Genomic DNA, 26,874 nt, shown 5'->3' on the forward strand with positions numbered 1-26,874 from the left:
ATGCAAAATGTCCTACTTGCCCTTCTAACTTTTCAGACACAACCCATCATCATCTTCTTCCTCTCTTCCCTCAGTCAATTCACGCCTCCTCCATCTCCATAGCTCGCCATAGCCACCACCACTCGATCAAGAACACCGCCGCACCACCGCCACTCCTCTCTCTCTCTCTCTCTCTCTCTCTCTCTCTCTCTCTCTCTCAGTACAGTCGCCATTGAATCACCACACTGCGACCATTTTAAAAACAATTTCGGTAATCGGTAACTAACTGTTGAAAATACAAATATAATTTGCTAATTAACTACCGAATTCTGGCATATACTTCGGTATTAGGTTACCGAAAATTTATTTGATAATATTATATAACTGAATATTAGAAAAGTCCTCTATATATATACATTTCAGTAATTGATTGCCAAAAATATATAAACATTTCGGTAACTAATTGTCGAAATTATTTAAATATTACAGTATTCAAAATGTTGAAAACATTATTTTTTCAGACCTGAAATGCTGAAAATCTGGTTCAAAAAATTAAAAATTATGCGTCGAAATAAACGCAGTGCTCGATCAGGTCCCAAGTGGGTTTCGTTTTGAGAGAGAGAGAGAGACCTTGAAGAGAGGAGGGGAGGGAGTGGTGGTGGTGGTGGTGGGGCGGTGTTTGTAGCTTTGGTGGTGGTGGCTATGGAGATTTGGTGTTTTGGGAGGAGATGGGTATAATAGAAAGATTTGGGGAAATTAATGGGTTATATAGAGTAAATAAAGGGAAATTAATGGGTTATATGGAGTAAATGAAGGAAGTGGGTTAATGGAGAAAATAAATGGTTGCGAATAGTTGCCCCCAAAACTAATTCTTTGTGTTTTTTCATTTCCTGGTTCTTTCAACTACCTGTGAACAAGTCTCTGGAGGGAGTTCGTGAGCTGAAGTCAGAGAATGAAGTTGGAAAATGACAAGCAACCACTTCTTTTTTTAGCAGTGAGGCCCCGTCTACATTGGAATAATCAATGGTCCAAGTTTTATACTAGACGAGATAGTCCAAATCTGTATCATATATTGGAATAATCAATGGTTTGGATTTGTTCAAAGATTTTTTTCCCCCCTCAAAGATCCTTATCGTTAAGGCGGTAAGAGACGAGTCTTTGAGCAAATCTGAACCATTAATTGCAGCAAATAGCAATGAATAATCCAGATATAGACTGTCTTGTCCAGTCCAACTTAAGTACCAGAGAAAATCAAATTCTGTATGAAATTTACCCACATTGAATGGCGCAAACACAACTTTATTTATTTATTTTTTTTTTTGATTGGCAAAGATGAAATTTTATTAAAAATAGGAAAAGGAAAAGGGATCCAACAAAGAGTTGGAACACACATACACATGAAACGGGTAAAAGCCAAACCATCTAAGGGTCTATAGGGGATCACAAAATATAAACATTAGAGCCCAACCCAACACCCAAATAATACAATACAACCCAAATACCGAAATCCAGGCCCAACCTGGACCGGCCCACCCAAAACCAACCCCCAAAACCCTAACCACAACGGCGGCCACCACCGTACAGACCACCGGAGGACCCAGCCTTGCCGTTGAGCCGATTCGGCTACTCCTAAAAGTAGCACCCGGCGGCTGGACTCCGGCCTACGAGGGAGACCACCGATGCAGCCACGGCTTGGGTACCAAACCAGCCATCAAAACATAGTAAAAAACACAAAAACCCCCAACCTACACGAGCAAACAAGCAGCAGCAACCGACCGGAGAACGCGAACTGCCGGTCCCTCGCCCGAATGATATCTCAGAGAGGCTGCCGATCGGAATTCGGCACACAAAGACGACCAAGAGCAAACCAATCTTGAGGACCGCAACCAACTCACCGCCGCCGGAGAGACACCGAACCAGATCTGACGCGCCATCTTTGCCAATCGATTTTGAAAAATACCTGCAACAACAAAAGTTAGAAAGCCCTAGCTACACCTCCACCTCCACCTCCATCGCACCACCACCCGACGCCTCCACCCAAGCAAACCGGATCAAAAACCCCACCACACTGCCGCCCACGACCACCGATCATCTGAACACCAGCGCCGCTAAGCCTCTGAAGGAAGCCATGGAAACCTCCGGTCAGTGATGGAGAGCAAAACACCCAGCCGCCACACCCTTCCCACGAGAAGGGCGGTGCCTGAGATACGCAGAACGGACAGAGGGGAAAAAAAACAGTGAGCAGGGACTAGATCAGGAAAAGAGAGGGAGGAGATAGAGAGATAATGGGAGAGAGAGGAGGAGAAAGGAGCCCGGGAGGGAGAGGGAGGGAGGCGCCTCCCCCCCAGGCGACGGTGGCGCCGAGGAGCCCTAGCAGTGGTTAAAGTAGAGAGAGAGGGTCTGAAGTAAGAGAGAGAACAGCTTTTCCAAACACAACTTTATTTGAATCTGTGTCCAATTTTGTAGGCTCTTTAAATCCTCTACCATCTCTAGATCATCCCTTTTGTTTTTCTTGTGGCAAAGTAACAAAAAAATGATCGATCAAATTTGAAACCTTAAACAGTAGTCCCACTTGAATGCATGGACAGTGCCAAACACAGATGAGAGAGAGAGAGAGAGAGAGAGAGAGAGAGAGAGAGAGAGAGAGAGAGAGTAGACTACTGATGAAGGGTTTTTGTCATTTTTTGTTGGGTCATATTCATGAGTTATTCATTGGGTCATTTAAGTTGACTCAATTAAAACTTAATTAATAACTGAGTTAGATGGGTTTGACCCATTCTAATCCAACTAATAAATGGGCCAGGTTGGGTCTATTTTGTAGAGATAATTCTGGGCCTGTCCTATTTTTCAATTCTATAGCCCACTAGATCCTTTTCCTATAGAGTGCAATTCCTTATAGGTCCTGTGGAGTGTATTTTACATTTTTACCCCGTTTAAAAACAAATGAATGCCCCATGTCATTTTTAGGGTTTCAAATCTGAAATCTCTCCCCTCTCCCTCCAGTTGCAGTCACCACACCCTCCCATGTCTCTCCTTCGCCACCTAACCCTCCAATGCCGCCACCGCCGCCCATCTCTCCACCGCCACCCTCCCTCCACCACCGCCGCCGGTGCCGCCACTGCTGAACCTATACACAGAGAAAGATGATGTGAGCGGAGCGGACGAAGCTGATGTAGATGCCAAGACCACGGTGCTTGCCGGAGCACGAGGCACTTGAAGACGACGTAGGAGACGGAGTAACGGAGGCCCACTGAGATATCTTCGATCCAATTTCGGAACACAGTTGAGATGGGATCCATAGACCGCCGCTTCTCTCGCTCTCGCCGCAGACTACGCCTGATCCGGATTCATCCTCACCGTTACTTTCCTCGGTAAAATCCACGATCCTCATCTGCATCTTCATTCTTCACAGCAGATTGAGTTCTCCACACATGTATTTAAAGCATCTCCTCTCATCTCCAAAACTGATCGAGTTCATCCCGTTTTTCTGCGCCGTCATCGCTTAAACGGACATATCTCTCGCTAGGAAACTTAGTATGAGGTGATGACAAGGCCACGGCTCTCCGGATTATTGTCGCTATAAATACATATTGTCTTTTTTCATCTTTTCTTTTATTATTTCGTGAATTAGCTTCAGATTCACAATGTTAATTGTAAATAGATTCATAGTGTTAATTGTAAATTTAGAAAGAATTTAACATTGTTAACTGTAATTTTACACTTTTATCAATTAACAATGTTAATTGTTAATTGTAGTGTGAATTTAGATAAAAATTAACACCGTTTATTATGGTGGCAGCGGTGGTAGTGTAGGAGGATGTATGAGCCGAATGGTATTAACACTGTTAATTGGGGTGTGAATTTACATGGAAATTAATCTTGTTAATTTAGACAAAAATTAACACTGTTAATTGTGGTGATGGTGGTGGCGGTGTTGTGGTGGTGGTGGTGGCAGCGGCGGTGGTGTAGGTGGCGGCGGCGGTGGTGTAGGAGAATGTATGAGCCGAAGGATATTAACATGTATGGGTCAAGGGATATTAAACACTGTTAATTGGGATGTGAATTTACATAGAAATTAACACAGTTAATTTAGACAAAGATTAACATTGTTAATTGTGGTGGTGGTGACGTGGCGGCGGCGGCGGCGTGGTGGTGGTGGTGATGGCGACGTGGGGGTGGGGGTGGTGGTGGTGGCGGTGGCGTGGTGGTGGCGACAACGTGGTGGTGGTGGTGTAGGAGGATGTATGAGCCGAAGGATATTAACACTATTAATTGGGGTGTGAATTTACCTGAAAATTAAGACTGTTAATTTAGATAAAGATTAACACTGTTAATTGTGGTGGCGGCGTTGTGGCGGCGACAGTGGCAACGTGGTGGTGGTGGTGGCGGCGGTGTAGGAGGATGTATGAGCCGAAGGATATTAACACGTATGGGCCGAAGGATATTAACACTGTTAATTGATGTGTGAACTTACACGAAAATTAACATTATTAATATAGACAAAAATTAACACTGTTAATTTAGACAACAATTAACACTGTTAATCGTGGCGGATTAACACTGTTAATCCAAGTATTAACACGATTAATTGGGATGTGAATTTAGACGAAAATTAACACTGTTAATTTAGACAAAAATTAACACTGTTAATTGTGGTAGCAGCGGCGAAGTGGTGGTGGTGGCGGCGGCATGGTGGCAGTGGCGGCGTTGTGGTGGTGACGGTGGCGGTGGGGGTGGCGGTGGCGTCGTGGTGGTGGTGGCAGAGTGGCTGCGGCGGCGGTATTGTGGTGGTGGCGGCGGCATTGTGGTGATAGTGGTGGTGGTGGTGGTGGCGGTGTAGTGGTGATAGTGGTGGTGGCGGTGGCAGCGTTGTGATGGTGGCGGTGGCGGTGTGGTGGTGGTGGCAACGTTGTGGTGGTGGCGGCGGCGGCGTGGTGGTGGTGGTGTCTCGATCATCTCTCTCAAATCGCTTTTTTTTGCAAGGGGTATTTTTGTCAATAAAATAATGAAGAGGACCTATTGGACTATGGGCTCTTTGGACGGGACCTAGTGGGGCTATTCATCACCCAAATAGGACCGGCCAGGAAGTTGCTCTATTTTGTAGTGGGTGGGTTTGGGTTCAATTTATAGGGTACCCTATCTTATAATAAAAAAATGCATCCTAAAATCTTATGAAAGTGCCTAAACCATAGGTTACCATACCCTATTCTATGGTAACCTAAAATGGATTTGAGCGCTTACAAAATTAATATAGAAAATTAGATGCCAACCCTAGTTTTTAGGTTTGGTTTTATCCTAACCCTGAATATTATTACTGAACCAATCTAGGTTCGGTTATGTTGCTGAATGTCTTTTATGCCCCGACCCCAATCTGAAAACCTCCTAAACTCGCATATTTCTACCAGTTACTGAACCAAAGCGCTCTCACTCTCTCCTCCACCATTCGCCTCAGCGAAATCCCCTGCAACAACTCCAACCACCACGGCTTCCTTCCTGTCGTCGAGAATGCGGCACCTCATCTTCACCTTCTTCGATCCTCCATCTTCTATCATCATTCGGAAGCAGCTCAAGTAGATCAAATTACAGCCGTAAACTCAAATCCTATTACTCCACCCACCTGAGAAGAAATGGTTGCCGGCGGTGGCGGATTGGTAGCGAGGAGTCTCTTGGCCTCATGCAGAATTCAGAGGAAATTATTGTGGCGTGAATATCCGTCAGCCGCCGCCGGTGTTCGCCCATGACGCTCGAAGAATAAAAGCGAAACTCAGTCGGACGACTGACGAGTTCTAGCGCTCAGGGTGCTCTCAAAAGGCTCGGATTCATCAGCAAAGTGACGGACGCATACGAGATTTGGAAGAACTCGCGGCTCGAGTCGTTTGGCCAAGAACAGGTTGCTCTGTAAAGATGACTTTCGTGAATGCACAGGTACTTGATCACGAGCATTTTAAAGCATGCCAATTTGGTGAATGCTTGTAATTCAGAGGGAAATTTATTTCCAATTTGGGGTATTAGTCTCTGCACTTGTTATCGCATGGACAAGTTATCTCTAGTACGCAAAAAATGATTACACACGTTTGATTTTGATTTTTTTTTTGTTCAATTTTTGTTCGCGTGTGTATTTTCTATGAGAACTGTATATTTTTCTATGAGAACTGTGTATTTTCTATGAGAATTGTGTATTTTTCTATGAGAATTGTCTATTTTCTATAAGAACTGTATATTTTTCATGATAACTGTTTATGAGAATTGTGTATTTTTCTATGAGAACTGTTTATGAGAATTGTCTATTTTCTATGAGAACTGTATATTTTTCATGAGAACTGTATACACAGTTCCCCTTAGATCATTTATAACTATATATTTGATTTTGATTACCTTTTTGTTTTTGTTCAATTTTTTTTCCGTGTGTGTATTTTTTATGAAAATTGTGTATTTTTCTATGAGAACTGTGTGTTATTCATGAGAACTGTCTATGAGAATTGTGTATTTTTCTATGAGAACTGTGTATTATCTATGAGAACTGTCTATTAGAACCATATATTTTCTATGAGAACTATATATATTTTATAAAAACTGTGTATTTTAGTGTGTGGTAAAACTATGTGAACTGTGTATTTTTCAGTTCACATAGTCTAGTTCTCATAACCAGTTTACAAAGCTAATTCTCTATGAGAACAGTCACTTCTCATAGCCAATTCTCATAGAAGTAACTATGAAAACTAGCAGTTCTCATAGAACTGACTATGAGAATTTGACTGTACCTTCGACATCAGGCCCATTGGATGAATAACTGATTTTCACGAAAATGAGGAGTGTGACCCAGCTAACTAGTAGCTTCAAATGGGAATGCCAGTAGCGTAAGGCTCCAAACCTTTGACAACCTCTAGCATCCAATGAAGACTTTTTGGATGATTTTTGGCCTTGTTTTGGTAATTCATGTCAAATAAAAGATGAAGGAACACATGTTAAAGTTTTAAAAGTCAAATCGGCAAAAATACTTACTTGTAAGAACAATTGAAAAGCACATGGGATCATCAAAAGGTTGCAGCATGATGCATATTGCACCATTAAGCGAAACTATATATATTTTATGAAAACGGTGTATTTTAGTGTGTGGTAAGACTATGTGAACTGTGTATTTTTCAGTTCACATAGTCCAGTTCTCATAACCAGTTCACAAAGCTAGTTCTCTATGAGAACAGTCACTTCTCATAGCCAATTCTCATAGAAGTGACTATGAAAACTGGCAGTTTTCATAGAACTGACTATGAGAATTGACAGTTCTCATAGCCAGTTCATATAACTAAGAGTATTTTTGTCCGAAACAGCTTTCATAGGGACAGTTCTCATAGAAATAATTCTCATAGACAATTCTCATAGAAATAGTTCTCATAGAATTTTCTCATAGCAAATGGTATTTTTTTAGTCTTTCATAATTTCATATTCAATATGGATCTTGTTTAGTAGATATCGTCGAGTAGCTTCCAAAAATATAATTTTTTTAAAAAATGAATATCTACAACAAAAGATATGACTTTTTGAAATTTAAACAATGTTTTAATGGTGCACCAGTGCTCATGGAGCTTTGGATAATTTTTCTACACTAGATGCTCTCTAGTTCTGTGCGCTGATGCGCGTGAAGGGGCAAGATTGGAATAAAAAATACAAATAATTGTACAGGACTAAATGAAGACCGAGCCTAAGTTTTTGGGCCGGCATAAAAATTCCCCAAATTAATATGTAAATTTATGGGCTTATAAATTTCACATAATAGACCTAAGACTAATCTTCTGATGAAAGGTATTTAAAACTCTACGACGTAATAATTGAAATAACAGCACTCAAATATCATCTTTTTTTAACAATATATAATCTAATGCGATAAAGTACTACTAGAAATTGAGATCAGTACATGGCCTTGGTGCTACCATGGGATCGATCGGAGAAATCCATATATACTGCTGGTGGCTGGCTTCATTGAATCAGATCGAGTCTGTTAAACAGAGTTTTTCAAGCATAGAATTCTCTAAATTAAACACACCCGTACGTGTCATGATCACCTGATCGAGCATATACGGAGCTTGTGACCAATAATAATATCGTCATCTGTACATGTCGTAAATCCGATTTCCTTTGAGCTAGGCCCATGCATTAGGTTTGATTTTAATTAATTGATAGTGCAAAAGACTGCTGATTCAAACCTAGAAATACTGCCCCGCCATCTAAATCCTCAACTTCAATCCACTTTGGCTCTGAACCAGTGGTCTTTAGCTTGAATACTCGAAATTGAGTAGTATTAATTTTGGATGAAGTTGCAGACACTAGCTAGAATCATAATTGCATGTTATCGTAATCGAAGTTGTCAAATTGAACACTCGAAATCGAGTAGCTTTCACAATTACATGCATGGGGGTTTTCATCATCATTCTCACCACCAGGTCCGGGTCCGGGTCCATCCTCTTCTTCGTGAACGTGATTGTAATGGCCTCCATCACTATGGCCATCCACCTCATATTCATTATCATTCTCACTACCGCTTCCATCCTCTTCTTCATTAACTACATTGTGTTGGCCTCCATCAATATGGTCATCCTCATCAGATTCAACACTATCATTTGAGTAATCCATTTCGCGCAAGATATGACATAAGTCACCACCAGACTCCACCAAATACCAATTTTGCACAAAATGGATCCAATGCGGAGGTGGTGGAGCAAGCTCTTTCACTTTTGGGCGCACGGAGAGAAGCCAGTTGATAGGAAATATAAATTTTACCATACTCATCTACGACGTAAAACTCTTCTCTAAAGAATATACCATCTATATATCCCCACGGATTCGGACCCTCAATTAATCTCAAATCTTTATCTCCAACTTTACACAAATTAGCTAATTCACCGCGACCATAGAAAACCAAAACAAAACAATCTGAGGGTGAAGAAGAGGGGGATGTCGATAATATAGCTTTGTCTACGTACCACTTGGACATGAGAGCATCCTCGGGGCGGGGCCTTGGGAGGGACGTCACGGGAGAGAGGCTGATCAGGCCACCGTTGATTGGCTTTTATCCACCATAACAAGCCAACCTTGGTGTGAGCCACGGCAAAGACTCTCATGTGGAGCCGATAGCAACGGCAAGTCATTTTCTTTGTTATTTATATTCTTGCCAACCGGAGGTGGCGGGTTTTGGAGGTTGTGGTGGTGCCGCCGGGAATTATTAGAGCCGGGACGTGGGTGGGGAATTTGGTGGTCCGTCCTATTGATCTCCAAAATTTGCAGACGCCACTGAAGGGTATGTGATCAGAAATTAGGGTAGTTACCTTTTGAAAAATAAGCCTCCATATATCAGCAGGGAGATCATCCCAAGTAGCCATGCAGAATGCTGCAACGTGGAGAGAGAGAGAGAGCAGGGCCGGCTAATGGCATAGGCGGGGTGGGGCGGGGTAAACCCATTCCCCGATCTAGGCGGGAATGGGGTACCCAAAAAATACCCGGTCGGGGTCGGGCCATGTAATAATTTTCGGGTCGGGGTCGGGGCCATGTAATAATTTTCGTATCGGGGTACGCAAAAATCCTCCCGCCCCGTTATCATTCCAAAAGTTCACTTCCGGCCTCCAAAAATTATGAGCCGGCCCTGAAAGAGAGAGATATTTTCGTAGTGGGACTCTTTATAAAGGATCTCTAAAATTAAGAATTCTAGTTCTTTTGGAAGTTCTCTCCGACTCTAACGTATCTTTGGATTCTGTTTTCTTCACAAAAAAAAAAAAAAAAAACTGGTTATAAACAGATTAATGCATGAGTTCTAGCCTTGTGTCTCCACTTATTTTTAAAAGAAAAAAGCTGCCTTTTGAGGAGTACGTCGATTGACCAATTTTACTGTTAACTATTGGTCTTGAAAGACTAATTCTACCGTCCGCTAGCCTGAAACAATAATCTTTTGACCATTATTTATTTATTTATTTACTTTTCAATGTTTTTCTTTGGTAATTGGCTCGAATAATCAGAAAGTACATAAAACTACCCCTACTCGAAAGATCTAATAGAGATAAGAAGTAAAATAAGGGCTCATTCTTCTTAACTTTTTTTCTTTTTCATTTTGAGTGTTTTGTTCGTCTTATTTAGATTTTTGTTAGATTTCTAATATTTTTTGAATTAATTATCCATCACGACAAGAGGAGTCTAAAAAGTAAAAAAGTATGGCCAAGCGTAAAAAAAAGTTCACTAAAGATGAAAAACAGTTATTAGCGGTGTTTTTTTAATCTAAACTGTTGTCTTATATGAATGTTTTTCAATATCGGTCCATATTTTTATACTTTCCTGTGTCCTCTCATCGAGATGAACGATTAATCCTAATAATTACAACGAAAAGCTAAACAAAAGTTACAAAAAATAAAAAATGCCGAAAAAAATTCTGGACAAAAAAGTTCACAAGAATACAACCTAAGAGTAATTGTTTTTGGCTAAATTAAGTCGCATACGAACAAGCTTTCACCTGAAAACATGTACATTATTTTCAAAACAATGATCATGTTGCCCAAAAAAGAGAGCAGGTGGCGTTTTCACGAAATTTGGGGTTTCCAAAAAAAAAAAAATTGTAATTTTCACGAAAATTGATTTGTTTAATTATCTTTAGTGTACTTTGCAAATTTATGATCTATTATTTCCAATTTTTTATTTTAATACTCCCGATGACCAAAAATGATTACAAAAAATGTACCACGAGTAAAAGGGGTTAAAAGATGATCATTAAAAAGAGTAAAAGGGGTTAAAAAGGACCCAAAAAAATGGAAAAATAAAAACCTAATCTTTTAACAGAAATCAAACTATGAAACAGGAGAATAATTTTGTTCGCCCTCCTATAAAAAGGGTGAACATTACTCTCTCTATGATTGGTGAAATTTTGTAGGGCCACGAAATCAATATTGTAACAACCCGAATTTTCGACCAATTTTTTTTTTTTTTTGAGTAAAATTAATATTTTATAATTCTTTTACTTAATTATCATTTAGTACTAAAATTTCAGTAAAAATATGCATATGTGTGCCGTGAATGTACAAAAAGGAGAAGAAGAAGATTTAACTCTTGATACCCATTAGTGGCACCATGTACTGCCCTTAGCCTTTAGCTCAACAAAAAAACTAAAGAATCCCATAGATACATGAAGATGGAGGGTACTCGAGATCCCATGAATTGTAGGAGATGTCATGTGAGTGTGTGTTTGCCGAGATTGAGGGAGAGGAGAGATTTGCCTTGCCACCCACACTTATCTCTTCCAACCTACACCTACATCTACACCTACACCTATGTGATCTTTGCAAATATTGGAAAATAATTGGGAGATATAAAAAGAGAGAGAGTGTGTGCCGAGAGGAGGGAGAGAGAGAGGGGGTTGGGTTTTCTATCCAAAACCTCATCACATGCTCCCATGCTATCCTATATTATAGACCTAGACCTACACCAAACCAGGGACAACATCCCTCAAAATGAGGAAGAGACATGTGCCGAGAGAAAGAAAAGATTGGATTTTGTTTGTTCTCTTGCATCATACAACCCTATAATATGTAGCCCTGTAAGCCTAGAAGTGGAGAGCAAGAAAAATAGAGAGAGGTGTAATTATAGCATCACATGCTATATTTTTGCCCTTTGCTTTGGGCTCACGCATGTAGTGAAGAGAGAGAGACTGAATCGGCTGGAGAGAGAGGAGGGGAGAGCTCCCTTGCCTATAAAAACCAACACCACCAACCATTTCATCACACCTCATCTTCATCCCATTGTTCTTGTTCTTGAGAGAAAGAAACAGAGAGAGTAAATTCGGCTGTAAAAAAAAAAAAAGAAAAAGAATTAAAGTTCAAGCCCACCCCATATTGTCACCTTTCTGCCACCACTCAAAACCACCGTTCGATCTTTCAATTCCAAAATTATAAAAGTTGTTCGGGTTTGTAGTAAAAAGAAAACTATTTTTCTTTTTATCAAATTCCAACCGAGGCGACGTCACTTTCTTCATTTTTCGACCCGACGAATCCGTAACCCGCTACCGCCAAGAAGAACGGTAGAAATCTCTTACCTACTCACCTAAGTATAATGTGAATGTGCTATACGATAAAATATTGAAATTAGAATTTTTATGATATTGCATGTTGATTTTGGAAATTTAAAGTATGCAGATATATGTTCCTAGGAGCTTTGAATTTAATTCTAGGTTGTATAAAGAATGAATTCTGGAAGTTCTGTTATTCATATTTAGACTTAGAAAATTAAGCATGACTAGGATTTAACTATTGGAATGAAGTCACTGATATGGCACGATAAATCTTACAATGAAGGGATTAAGTATGGCTATCAATGAAAAGTTAGTAACGCTGTTCTAGATTATATGCTGTCATGGTTTTTGATTGAAAAGTTCAAAAGCATGAGAATATGATTTACTTAATATCGCATGACTTTATCAAGCTTTGAAAGAATAATGAGAACGCGAGAAAATGATGCATGTTTATGAGACACGAAAAACGAGAAAACGGAATGTGAAAAGATTGATAATTGTATGAGTATGAGAGCCCGATGGGATCAGTAAAGCTGGTCGGCGGAATCATGACTCGGGTGTGCGTGTGTGAGCATGAGAGCCCGATGGAATCTGAAATGGTTAGCGGAATCATGGCTCGGGTGTGTGTGTGTGTGTGAGCATGAGAGCCCGATGGAATCTGAAATGGTTAGCGGAATCATGGCTCGGGTGTGTGTGACCTAGGAGCCCGATGGAATCTGAAAGGATGGTTAGCGGAACTAGTGTCGTGTGAAAATGGTGAAAGAGCCAATGAAATGAATAAGACTAAGAACCCGATGGAATCTAAAAAAGACGGTTAGCGGAATCAGTGCTTTTGGGTGGAACAAATTAGCCTGGGAGCCCGATGGAATCTGAAAGACGGTTAGCGGAACCAGTGCTCGAGAAAATAAAATGGAAAGTGAAATCGATACTGATAAAATGGTGACATGAATTACGATACACTGCGTTGACTCTGAAAAGACATTGACACTCTTGTTGAATTGTTATTTATATGTTGAACTGTTAAATTTCTGAGTTTTACTTTGCAAAGTTATTTATATTATTTTTGCTAAAGTATGAGACATAGAGGTAGGAGTTAGCTATTGAGCTTAATTGCTCACGGTGCTACTTTTTGTGGCTCTAGCATTTTATGCCAGAGTTTAGAGATGTACAGGTTTAGTACTATCCGTTAGAAGAGTACGGTGCTGATCGGAGACTTGCTGAGAAGGAAGAAGGATACGAAAAGTAGATTACCTTAGTGCCCACCTCTATCTATTAAATAGATGTAATTTGAATTTATGGAGTTTGTAATGACCTTATATTCATTTCTATTTAATAAATGTTAGAAATTTTTTTAAACTATCGTTTCCAAAAATCGGGGCGTTACAAATATACACTTTTTGATAATAAAATTATTCTCTTGAAAAAGGACATAATTAAATCTGAATCTTTAGAAATAAAAGGGTCCCTTCTTCTTCTTAATCTTCGGATGATATTCGAAACAAGAATTCTCTCTTTTCAAGGAAGCTCGTAAGACGATGGATATTGGTGCCAGGTTGGACATTCAATTTAAGGAGGGGAGAAACTTTATTTTAAAGAAATTTATTGAAATGGAGGAGGCTGAGTTAGCTGAAAAAATCAATGCTCTTGATGATTTGGAGGAAAATGTTGACTAGAAGAGATGATGATTTTGAGGAAAGTGCTTCTCTTTCTTTGGATTTTTAATTTGAGGCTTGGCGTCAGATGGTTTGTATCTCTTGGTTTCCCTATTAGCTCTTTTGAGGTTCAGCATTTTTTTTCCGGGATTTAGGTTCTTTTGGGTGTGGGTTGTTTGGGTTAGGTTCTAGGTGGCATAATGCCGGTGTGCCTGTGGTCTGTTGAATTTTGATAATCTCTTTCAAAGATTTATAAAATTTTTTTTTCTGATAAAAAAAAAGGGCATAATTAAATTTTGTATTCTTTCAGTCATTGAAAAATACGGTCTTGCCTAAACATTATTTCGAGAACTCTACTTTTGGGTTGCTAATGAGTTGGCTAGACGATATGAAGAGGAGACGAAGGGAAAAAAATGGTTGGGTTTGCCGGGTACGACGACCTACACTCACCCGCTCTCTCTTGACCTGCGTTCAACCCGAACAATCAACCCAAACCTGTGTTAACCAGCCCAAATGCACTCATTTTCCAACTCTAAAAAATGTCCTCTCCAAGTCATAAGGTCCTCAGTTTTTGATCACGGTACAATATGTCAACACTCATTGCTTTTAACTACCTTGCAAACGAGACGAGCTGAGCTTCGTTGCTTGTAAACAAGCCATGCCTATTTTTTTAACCTGAGATTTGGGGTGTTAAACTCGGCTTGTTTACCAAATGACCCCAAAACTCGAACTTGGCTCAAATACTAAACGAGCCGAGCCTTGAGCTATTTATGAGCAACTCAATTCATTGTCAGATCCGAACGGCCAGGACGGCCGTATAATAGGCAAGTGCTTTGAGGCCTGAGACTTTTGAGAACTTGAAAAAAATGGGTTGCAAGAAAAACGAAAATTACACGCAATTGTCGCACAAATAGATATGTTTAGTTTTCTTTAATGTTATTCCCAAAATTATGATATATAATTTCCAATTTTTTAAAGGACTTTTGTGAGTGAATCATATGACTGGACTTTTCTGGTTATTAGTACTCCTATCAAATCTAGGCCTGGAGGAATAACTTTTTATTGGTTCGTCTGTGTTCTCTCTTATGGAATGTTGCAGTTTGGCTAATGTTAGTATATATATTTTTATAACTTAGATGTCTGAGTCTGTTTACGCGCATCTCGATTGATTCTGTAACAACTTGTTCCAGTTCACATATTAACCCTGAGTCTATTCACGTGGCTCAAAAGTTATAACTCAAGCTCATAGTGGCTAATATTTTCATAAGACGTGAGATTTTTCAATATCAGCTTACAAATGGAGGAAATAAGACGACCATAAAGGGATGGCACTAGACCATTCCTCATTCTTTCCACCTAAAAGCATCTCCAATCCATCATCATTCATTCCTTCATCTTTATATTTTGATCCTCGAAATGTGTTTATTCCAACCCATCTTTCAAAACACTTTTTTGTCTCCATTCCTTCAAATGTGGGAGAAAAACCTTGTTCCATCCTCCAAATAGAGGATGAAAGCACAATTGCTCTCAAATAGAGGATGGGTTGAGTACTATTTTCTTTCAAAGTGGAGGATTGGAATTTTTGGGGGCAGAGGAAGTAAATAATGAAAGAAAGAATGTTTTTGGAGATGTGGCTTTGCCCTATAGAGCTCATGCTGTACTGTACTGTAACTTTACCAAAAAAGCTTGTTAGTGAAAGAATACAATTCTAATTATGTTTCTTTTGTGTTTTTTTAAACAATAACATAGAGCGTCCTTTTATAGGACTATATGGATGAAGCTAGAGAATGAATCACAATTCTCAAGAGAGCTTTACATATCCATGTGTGATAAAACTAAATATGATCATGTATCTAACTAAAGATACATGCACCCCAAAGTTTTAGGGAAATTATGGATTACGAGTTTGAACAGGATTGATTCCAAAACACTTTTTGGAGGATGTGCTATAATTGATTTTTTTCCCCTCCGAAATGGAGGAAAGGAGGAAATTTTGAAGGAATAGATCGAGTATAGGTTGGAATGGAGATACTCTAACAAGGGTTATCTTGGCACATCTCATTGGCATAAAGTTTTCAGATATCAGGTGCAAATTATACACTCCTGCAATTCACAATTTGGCATAATACATGTCAGAAGCGTCTTCTGGAGCCTGGACCGATACATAGAGATTTTGTTCCTTGTGCAGAGTTGTTTTTTAGTTTCTTGCTAATCGTAAGTATAAACTGAATCAACGGTTAGTGTTGTTAAGATCCCACGTGATTGTCCCTTGGAAATGAAGACAGCTCACATGATGATTTTTTATTTTTTTATACTCAAAAGGGTGGAAGGAGGCGACCAACATAGCAACTTTCTACCCGCCAGTGGAATGTCCGGTTCGAGCCGTAACTGCTGTCCGTAAGGATAGACCGTCACCACGGCACCACAGGATGGCTTAGATTCCACTCTTGTCATTGAAGAGACTTGAACCTGAGTCTCCACTAGGGAGTGTGGTGAGCTAAGCCATATAGGGTACCACCATCGGTGGTTTGATTTTTTTTTTTATCAAGCCGAAATTTAGCTCACATGATGATTGCCCGATTATAAATAACCAAGACAAATACTAGTATATATAAACATTTTAGGTGCTTGTTTTTCTTTTCGATCACCTCCTTAAGCTGCGATCTGCTATGGGTTTTTTTTTGGCATTTTTTGGGCTTTTTTCGTTTTTGTTCTTATTCAAATTCTTTCCACGTTTGTTAGTTTTGTGCCAAATTTTTGTGAATTATTGGTTTGTCTCGAAGAAAGAAATCGGAAAAGTAAAAAATTATGACTTTTATCCAAATATTTTTGAAAATATTCAAGATATAGCCCCAAAAAATCGGCTTTAAAAAAATATTTGGGTAGTCATATTTTTTACTTTTCTGATTCATCTGGAGATGAATCAATAATTCATGAAAATTAAACTCAAAACTAACAAACACAAAAAAAAAAAATTAAATAAGGACAAAAGCCCAAAAAAAATTCAAAGATCTAAACGGAACGGGGCCTAATAGACTATAAATTCTTATTTAGGGTGTTGGTAGAGCTCGTCATGAGTTCTACCCTGGTATGTAGTCTAGCCTATACTAATTGTTCCATAGGATTTTATATGCATAATCTATTCCCAAAAGAAATTAAAATTAAGGTAAGTATGATAATGATGTATGTTGAGCTGTCTTTTTCTGTCTAGTCTTACAATTTAATCAATCAAACTAATCCCTTGTTTTTTTGTTAATTGGTGTTTGAAGATTTTGAGCAAACTTTTTTATGAGTTGACTTTAAGAAAGCACTTTGATCACAGGAAGGCAATAGTGCCGAGGGTTGAAAGCAAATAAAAAAAGAAGTAAAAAGAGATCGAAGAAGAAGAAGAAGAAAAACCCAAAATTAACTTACATTGAAGACGAGGAAGATCTAGAGGATGGTTTTTGCTTGTAAACAAATTATTTTTTGTGTCTACATTTGCACTTGATTTGAGGCACACTCATTTTGCGTCTACATTTTCACTCCGGAAAAAAAACAATTAACCCAAACAATTTTCGAGAAATAATTTCACACTCCACTTTCGTTAAACACGTTTGAGGACTTGTCAAAGAATTCTTCCATTGTGCAAAAGTGCATCAAAAATGAATCTTTAGAACCATAACTTTTCAATGTGTAGAAAGATAACAAAAGAACGATCAACGCTTGGTATTAACTAGCGTTAATAAAAATTACTAATACGCTTTGAAAATACTCCTCCACTCATGACTCATTTTTGCAAGAGCTGAAAAAGTGTGAATAAAGTCCAAAAAGAGCCCATTTTCCTAACAAGTAGCCACTTTGACACTATTCATGCTCTTTTTTATATTGTCATATGTATTTACCTTATTCTTCTTTTATTAGTTTGCTCTTTCATATATTAATAAAATAACATAGTCATCTCCGTGGCTGCAGTTCAAAAAAAAAAAAAATCTCCATGGCTATTAGGCTTTTTTTTTTTTGATTGATTTATATTGTTATCAATGGAAATATAATCTTTTATTAAATAACCAATAATATAAAAACTTACATGAACAAAAAATAAAAAATGCGAATATTAAAAAGATGAGAAAAATCAAGTCCATTTCTTCTTGATCTGGCTTGCACTGGATAGTGGATTGCTGTTGACATCGACACATATGAGAGAGAGAGAGAGAGAGAGAGAGAGAGAGAGAGAGAGAGAGAGAGAGACGGAGAGGTGTGAGAAAGAGAAGTTCCAGCAAGAGAAACTCCATCTTCCCTCTTATCTCTGTCTTGTGTGAGTTGAAAGAGAGAGAGAGAGAGAGAGAGAGAGAGAGAGAGAGAGACAGAAGAAGCAGAAATGGAGAAGGCTCTGACAAAAGTAGGTAGCATCAAAGCTAGTACATTCTGGGCCTCCATCAAAGCCAAGCAAGAGATCTCCAACATTACCCAGGACCTCTCTGTAATCTCTCTCTCTCTCTCTCTCTCTCTCTCTCTCTCTCTCTCTCTCTCTTCATATACATGTTTATGTATAACTACTCTCTACTCATATACAGATACGTGTCTATTTCTTGGCTTTGATGGAATGTGCTTGATTGAAATTGAAACTAACCCAATTGGTGAATGGTGATTGACATTTAATTGGTATATCCAGAGTGTGTATTGCAATGCCAGAACATGATCTGTATAATTGATTTGCCAAACATCGAAGGGATTCAGGAAACAAAAATTACAAAGGGGATTTTGGATTGAGTTTGTCGAAATCAGATGAGATGGAAATAATTAATCTGTATTCCCTAGACTGACTTATTTTATTTTATAATTTTCCTGTGTTTTTTGAAATTTTATCAGAGGAAAAAAATGGGTAGACGTCCTATGTCACATAATGCCCGTGCCGGAGCGCGAGGAAAGCGTCTTTCTAAAACAATTCAAACTACTAAAATTCGCGAGAGCGAGAGTTGAGAGTGCAAAGCAAGAGTTGAGAGTTGGAGCGGATGGCAGACTGCGGGTAGAACCCGTTGGATAAATATCTTCCGTACCCCTTTAATAAATCTGGAATTTGATAGGGTTTTCTGCTTTTTTGGTCATTTTGTTTCTCACAATTTGCATGGAATTACTGATCCATTATAAATTAGTTGCTGCATTTCATTCCAGTGTTCATCAGATTAGCCAAATTGACTGATTCAGCTAAGTGTTTTCCTCCCTTAGAGTGGTCCCCCAGATTATTGAATCTCAATTCCCATTATTTGCATTTTGTTTTTTCCCTACATTTTCGTTCCATCTATTTCTGTTGGAACTGAGAAAGAAAGTTGTTGATCGTGAGATTGATATAATTCTCATCTTTATCTTTTACCTGCCGGCTATAGCTTCAAAAAATTTCAGATTTTCTTCTTGTCCAGTGTGAAAGTTTATAGTTTATGTCACTTGTGTTGGGGTTTTCCCCAAGTTTAATGCTGTAGAGAAAGAAAAACAAATTGATGGTTTGCTGGGTGTTGGCTGAGATAATTAAATGCCTCAAGGGAATTCTCTAGAGTGGTAAGCCGGTTGTGCTTTGTTCCAAGGATCATTTGTGGTTGGGCTCCAGAAGCATCTCGGCTGCTCAAGAGTTTTTTTGTGCTCCTTTTTTGCTTAGTGCAAATGTCTGTCTATTTATGGGATTTGTGCGTGCTATGTGTGTGTGAAAGGAAAAACTTATGAGTGGGTTTGAGTTATAGAAAAACATTGAGGAAAAGGGGTGTGGGAAAAATACCAAGCGGGAGTGTATTTGTATCTCACCATTGTACTCTTCATTTTTATAGCGGATTACTCTCCCTCCCTCTCTCGTGGAGTAGGCACTGAGGCCGAGCCACGTATATTCTCGTGTTCCTTCTTTTCTTGTGGTGTGATATTTCCCCTTTTGTGTGCTATATTGTGGGTGGGAGCAGAAATTTCCCAACAAGTTGGCCGATCATATCCAAAAGAAAAGCTTGAGCTTATGTCGTTGATCATATACTCAAAAGTTTTATGCGCCATTTGGCCCTCCAGGGAACCACAAATACGTAAGTGTAGAAACGTTGGATTCAACCCAAAAACTTGTGCCATTAGCCTATTAGATGGAAAAGTTGTATGTGAAGTATCATTCATTCTCTGCCCAAACAATATGAGATCACATACTCTTAACAATCCAGAGGGTGGTTTCACATTTCAAGATTTTTCGTTTTCTTCGAGTTTTGTGGCGAATAAGTGGAGCCTTCAGTCAATATCTATCAGTTCAATTTCAACAAGTGATTTAGCATTTTGCTTCATGTTGTATGGCCATGGTAGTTAGGTCCTCTTTTATATTTTGTCAACCAGTTCGGATTGCTCCACCTAAGTAGAACGAGTGACCTTATCGAATTCTTTTTGGGGCATCATTAAGTTAGCATTAACTCGTAACTGAAAGATCTTAGTTGTACTGTACATCTCCTTCAAATTGATGACTTCCCTTACAGGGGTCTTTCTTTTTGAGCATATACTTGTTTTATGTATTGTCCAATAGGAAACCCAACAGCCGATATTTAGAACCCTACGTTCTAGTTTGGTGTTCTTGTATTGTCCGCTTGCAGCTATTTTTTATGCCTTCAATCTTATATGCATTTTCAGAATTGTAATGTGGATTTCAAACTTTGAAAAACCTGTATTGCTAGTAAAAACCTGAAATACATCTCTTCTTTCCTGTGGCATGTATTTTATTAGAGTTCTTAGAGAGGAAAACTAGGACAAGTCAAAAAGGACTTGGAAATAGATCATCAGATAACTGCTAAATGAGTCCCAATATAGCATTCTGTTACAACTTTTTGATCGATCGATTGTTTATCAAACTAGACATTGCTATGAGTAAAGCTGATGATCGCTATGTTGGAAACCGAATATTATGTGCCAGGCATGTCCTCATTGATGAACTTTAACAACTATTTTGACTCTTTAGTCCTAACTATTGAGTGTGTTCACGGTTTCAGACCTTCTCAAGCACTGTTGAAGATAAAGCGAAATGGATATTCAACAAGCTGAAAGGTATAGAATTAATTTAAATCCACACAATTATTGTTGGAAGCTGGTAATAATTCATGTGCTAGCTTCTTTTTGTATGATTTATGAGTGCTTAACTGTTGGCTGATAAATTTGTATCCCTACACAAAATTTCACAATATAAATGCGTCTTTCCATTGTAGGATTAGTTTTTTGAGGTTTTCCAGAGAGGTGGGTACAACAAGGCACTTAAATAGGAAGAAAAACTCTGTTATGGGGCCAGTCCATACGGGGCGTTGCCATGGCTTCAATCGGGGGGGTCTTCGCTAGTAGACATTAGGATTGGTCCTACAAGATTAGTCGAGATGCGTTTACGGTGGCCCGGACACCCGAGTTATCAAAAAGTAGGAATCAAAACTGTGCATTGTGCTTTGAATGTTCCTGCTATATTCCCCCACTTAATTTTTTTTACCCCTTCATTTTATGTGGTCACTCTGGGTGTGCATGAGCCAAATTTTGATTTCATTGTAGAAGTCTAATATCTTCTACAGCACAAAACTAAGATAATGAACTAGGAGCATAGAAGCACATATTTAGAAAGAGACGAAAGAATTAGTTAGCAGTTGCTGACTGCAAAGTTGGACTCATCTCCAATTTCGAAAGAGAACTAAATCTGGCTAACCTGTGAATGGTACTGGCTAACCTGTGAATGGTACCGAACTTATTTGGATATAGGTTAGATGCCTTTGAATTGATACTTTTCCTTTCTCACATTTTATCCCCCTTACACTTCTTCTCTGTATCTCTGTTACATGACTCTTGGAAATGTAGGAAGTACCCGTCTCGGATACTCATGCTTGGGTAAGGGTATAAGATACGCATCTTACTTTTTTAGTTGGACACCTCACCCAGGAAACATATTACTAGTAATAGTCAAGTTTAATACTTAACAGTGCATAACACCGTCGACACCTGAGTTATCAAAGCACCGTAACACGTCATAAACCACAGTTTACCTGTTATTAGTGAAGAAATGAATTAAGTTTAGGAGATATAAAGATTCGGCATTGTCCCCTTGTCATTGACATGATAAATCCAACAATTCGTCACATACCTGTATTAAAGTCCCTGTACCATATCATACCTCATTTGTCTTTGTGCCCTAAGAGGATAGAAGCCCTTTGACTCTTTTGATTTGGGCAACGTATATGGTGAAAGTATGAGCAACATAGAGCGCGCTTGTAGATGAGTGGAAAAAAAAAACTCCCGTTATTTGGGAAAGTATTTTCTGTGATAGTTACTGCTTTCGTACATAGCATCCGCACGTACTTCGAATTGTTATATTGCAATTTCTTGGAAGTAATCGATAGATTCTGCTCTGCATGGTAACCAGGTGTAGGAAGGTTATGCATTAATTTCTTGGTTTTTCATAGGCAAGCCATCAAAAGCGTTGCCAGATCTCCTCCGCGAGTACAACCTTCCTCCGGGCCTTTTCCCTCAAAACATTACATGTTACGAATTCGACGCCGTAAATGGCAAGCTCATTGTGTACTCGCCCTCCCCCTGTGAGGCCAGCTTCAAGGATTCTTCCATTTTAAGGTACGCTCCTCGTGTCAAGGGGACACTATCAAGGGGAAAGCTCACCGGAATAGAAGGAATGAAGACCAAGGCCCTTGTATGGGTTAAAGTCACTGGTGTGGTCGTCGAGAGCTACAAGTCTGACAAAGTTTTGTTCATTGCGGGTGTAAAGAAATCGAGGCCTAAAGATGCTTATGAAATCGCTCGCAATGCTGTCAAAGTAGAAGAGTTTTGATCATCATATATGTTTTTTCATGTTTTGGTAGTTGGTTACTGTTTTGTGCTTCACAGAATGTTGTATGCATGACCTTATTCTTTGGTACATTCTTTGGTTGTTATATGAAATCTTTCTAAGTCTTTGTAGATTTGTTCCCATAAAAAAAAAAGTCTTTGTACATTTGTGCTTACGACTGTGACTTGTAGTTCTGAATGTCCCACCGGTCACTCGGTAGCACCGGCCGGTTGTCGATCCCTTAGTGTAGGGCTTATGTAGTCGGTTGCATTGTAACTCGAGAAGTCCAGGATCGATCCACTAGGAATGGTTTCTCGTTGGTTTTCCAATGAGAATGGCTTAATGGAATTTACTTGAGGTAGCAAATCATTATGGCGATGGATTTTGTGATATCGAACCAATTTCCTAACTTGAGCTAAAGTTACGATTTGCAAGTAGTATTTTTAGCTAAGAAAGGCCCGGCCTAAGGCTTACCACCCCTAACTTAGGTAGATTCAATATTCTCACGGATTACTCAATTGAGCTACAAGGTCAACATGTTTTCAATTGCAAGATATTTCAATGAAAATCAATTTTAATTCTTAATGGTGCTTGATATGACCAAGGTTTGATTGGAAGTTTGTCACATCAAGATAAAAACTCATAACATAACATACAACTGTTATGAAATAAAAATTAATTTTATGAATGTACTTCTAATTCATTCAGAAGTTACGAGTTCAAGACTGGTGTTATGACTTATATGCAAATGTTATGATTTTTGGGACTAGATATCTGATAATGTCGGAAAATACTAATTGAAGTCAATTTTTATGGGCTTCTTTGTGCACGGTATCGGCTCCCAAACCACCATGTTTGTGGCACGATTAATTGGTTTTCCATTGAGAAAGATATGAAAAATGGAAGAGGGGAGTGATTTGTAATGTAGAAGAATAGTGTTTATAGTGTAGGATGGGGGGGGGGGGGGGGGGGGGGGAGGGGGGAATTTCATAGATGAATAGAGGAGGAGAGAGAGTTGTAGCAATCAAAAGATGATGATACAGATGGGAAGTTTGTGACAAAACAGAAAATACTCTCCAAAACACATTGGGACATTCTTGTCTTTACACATTGGGGCATTATTGTCTTACAGGATCTAATTTTTTTAATTGGTTGTATAAAGTAAATTCTAGGCTTCAAATAGAATTTCCCTTTCTTTCCCCTTCCTGCGAGTTCAATTTTGTTGGTGAATAATACCCTCTTCCCTATTGGCAAAGAAGAGATAATAGAACAACACTTAATCCAAGTTAATTAGTTTTACTTACAATTCTCTCCCTCCTGGCATAGTTCCACTTAACTTTTAGCTAAATAAGTTGATTTTATCCCTATTTGATTGGTATCCTCTAGATCTACTGGTCATCTCTCTCCTCTATTCCTTCTCGCTTCTCAACCCCATTGAATGTGGGAAAAAAACCCCACTAAAAACTTCTCCCCTTCTTCAATTTAAAACCCACTTGTGAAGGTCTCTTCATCGCTCCTTTGACTTCGTAGAATAGCTTCTAATTTTGCAAAATTGTGCCTAATTCATGGCCCTAGCTAATCTAGATATCGAAATTAAACATCAATTGACTTTCGTGTAAATACAAAACAAAGCCCCTTGTCTTTTTATTTTATTATCCAGGAAAACTCGAAAAAATCAAGACAAAGTCCCCAATTTCTTAGGGGAAAAACAATTAATAAGCCTAATTAACCTTCAATGTAAACAAAACCCCAATTTTTCATAGAACAAATGAAACTAGACAAAGCCCTAATTGAATGGAGAGAAGAGAACCAATTTGGTCGGTTATTTTTCTTTCCAACAAATTTTGTATGTAATTGAAGGATTTGAATGAGGTGAAATTAGGTTTTCCTCTTGACTCAACGGGTTCATTTTGATCGAGTTTAGAATTGAAAGAAAGAAAGTGTGTGTGATCCCGCTTAATGTTTTAGAGGTCATGGTGTTAAGTTTTTTAGTTAAGTTTTTTTTAATGAAATTATTAAACATAAAAATTAACTTGGGTTGGATTACAGTCATAGCCACCTCACGCTGTGTGGGGCGGACAGGGGTAGTGTGCTGCACAGCTACGTGCTGTGCGGCCGCCGGCGCCGGTCTGACAATCGGAGACGTCCACTTCGTAGAGCTCGTTGAATACTACAAGTGTACCAAAATTAACCCAATCAAATATCGTTAAGTGCCTCATTGGAACACATATAATTCGAAAAGAATGGATTCAGTGGTTTTGATCCAATGTTTCGTATCCATTAGGATTCATTTTTTTCCAAGTTAGATGTATTCCGATGAAGTACTTAACGATATTTGATCGGGTTAATTTTTGGTACAATTGTAGTACTCGACGAGCTTAACGTGGTGGATCGTTGGACCGATGCCGGCAAGGCAGCGCCGGCGGCCGCACAGCATGCTGCACAACACGTAGTTGTGCAACACACTCCCCCTGTCCGTGTGGGGCCTACTCCGAACCCTGCTCGAATGATTCGAGCCATTTAATAATTTAAAAAAAATTGAGTGGGCCTGTAAAAATTAACTCAATCCGATATGTGTAGGTGTTCGATCCAATCTTTCCATTTTTGAAAAATCAGAAAAATGGATTTCATGTGGTATTTAATTTGTAAAGGTAAAAATACAACAATTAAAAAAATTATGCATAAAACAATTTTGGGGCGGGTTCCAGGATGGGGTAATGAGTACCCGACCCGATACCAGAAAAAAATTATGTTTCTTTTTTGGGATCAAGCTTTCACTTACGGTTTTTATTTTTTATTTTTTAAATCTCTAGCTGTAATATTATTTTCTTAAATTACGCTGGAATATAATCTTGACTTCCACGGTAATAACTTCTCTCTAAAGATGATTTACTGCTAATGAGTGTATTTGTCTTTCCTAATTTTTCTCTTTATTGCATTTTTAGCCTTGGTTCAAAAATAATAAATAAAAATAAGAGAAAAACCTGACTTCACAAAATCTAGCGTTCTAGTAGTACTACTATTTATTTCCAAACAAAGAGATCTTTTTTTTCTCCTTAACAAACAAGTAAACCCTCTTTTTGATTCCCCCTTAAAAGCATCCGCACCAGACTCTTTATATTTTGGACAAATTTACCTCTTAAAAAGCCACTTTATTATTTTAGCTATCCAATTTTAAAATGTCTACTGCATCAGACTCTCCATATAAAAATTATCTCATTAAAATATTGTTTCTTTATTCTAAAAAGAAAAGACAATAAAAAAAAGTGAAAACCATTTTTTTTCCTGATCAAACGAGAAGGAAATTAAAGTGGGCAAAAGCATTTTCACCAACCCAACCAGCAAACAATTCTCTCTCTCTAACTTTACTCTCTCCACTTCTCAACCCACAACCCAAAAAATTCAGCAAACAAACAAAACCCAGCCCTGGTTCTTCTCATCGAAGGCCAGTGTTCAAAGGCGTTCTTCTCATCGAAGCAATCAGACCCATCGAGCCCAGCAGGATCAAATACCCCTCGATCGTTGGACTCCAACTCCCCCAGTACCAGATCTGAGATGAAGGTCAAACTAATCTGCCGTGGATCACTTCGAACCCCTCTCTCTCTCTCTCTCTCTTTGTCTCTCTCAAAGTCGAACCGTTGAGGTTTGCATATATTACAGTACAGCAAATTGGTCTACAGTCCATTTTGGACCAGCCCATTTGGATTCTAGCCCAGCTTCTTTTACCTTGCTGGACTTGGTCCATTACATTGTTTAATTTGAAGTCTAAGGTCCTTGAATTTACTATTTTAACCTTTTGTATTTAAAACTGGGGCCAATTTACATTCCAATCGCCCGCTGTTTTTCAAATGGCGCGTTGAACGCTAGGGCTGGCGATCGTCTCTCTCTCTCTCTGGATCTCTCTCTGGATCTCTCTCTCGTTCTCTCTGGATCTCTCTCTCTTGATCTCTATCAGGTACGTCTCTCTCTCTCTCTCTCTCTCTCTCTCTCTCTCTCTCTCTCGTTGTTGATTTTTTTGCAAGTTATGGTTTAGTTTTGAGTTCGTGCGATTTTGACTCTGTTTTGAGTTTGTGCGATTTGTAATTGTACTATTTTTTGGAGTTTTGCAAGCTGTCATTGTTCGTTAATGCTGTTTGTTGATTTACTGGCACAATGATCATTTGTGCATTGGCATATTTGTATCTGTTAGTCTTTCTGTATATCTGTCATGTTGTTTTTTGTTCGTATGCTGTATTTGTATCTGTATCTATCAGCGTGATTTTGTTGGCATGTTTGTATCTGTTAGTCTCTCTGTGTTTCTGCATGTTTGTTTTCTGTATCTGTCAGCATGTTCATGTATCTGTGTCCCTTTGTCTTTCTGTTTTGTTTGGTATATGCGTTTATATTTGTCCTGTTGTACCTTTGTT

General features: G+C 38.8%; 1 protein-coding gene across 1 annotated transcript; it reads left to right on the plus strand.

Annotated features, from left to right (window-relative positions):
* Positions 1–17,760: 17,760 nt before the first annotated feature.
* LOC131298065 (uncharacterized protein At5g01610-like) lies at positions 17,761–22,599 on the plus strand. Its single transcript, XM_058323344.1, has 3 exons — positions 17,761–18,133; positions 20,649–20,703; positions 22,092–22,599. Exons 1-3 carry the CDS (start codon positions 18,032–18,034, stop codon positions 22,469–22,471), a joined length of 537 nt encoding a protein of 178 aa, XP_058179327.1. The 5' UTR covers positions 17,761–18,031; the 3' UTR covers positions 22,472–22,599.
* The last annotated feature ends 4,275 nt before the right edge of the window (positions 22,600–26,874 follow it).

Source organism: Rhododendron vialii, chromosome 8a (genome assembly GCF_030253575.1).
Source record: "Rhododendron vialii isolate Sample 1 chromosome 8a, ASM3025357v1".
Classification (NCBI taxonomy): domain Eukaryota; kingdom Viridiplantae; phylum Streptophyta; class Magnoliopsida; order Ericales; family Ericaceae; genus Rhododendron; species Rhododendron vialii.

Excerpts from the sequence above, each read along its gene's own strand:
- LOC131298065 (XM_058323344.1), top strand. The coding sequence starts at position 18,032 with ATGGAGAAGGCTCTGACAAAAGTAGGTAGCATCAAAGCTAGTACATTC. Across the intron at positions 18,134-20,648 it reads ACATTACCCAGGACCTCTCT|ACCTTCTCAAGCACTGTTGA; the intron begins GTAATCTCTCTC and ends TCACGGTTTCAG. Across the intron at positions 20,704-22,091 it reads GATATTCAACAAGCTGAAAG|GCAAGCCATCAAAAGCGTTG; the intron begins GTATAGAATTAA and ends GGTTTTTCATAG.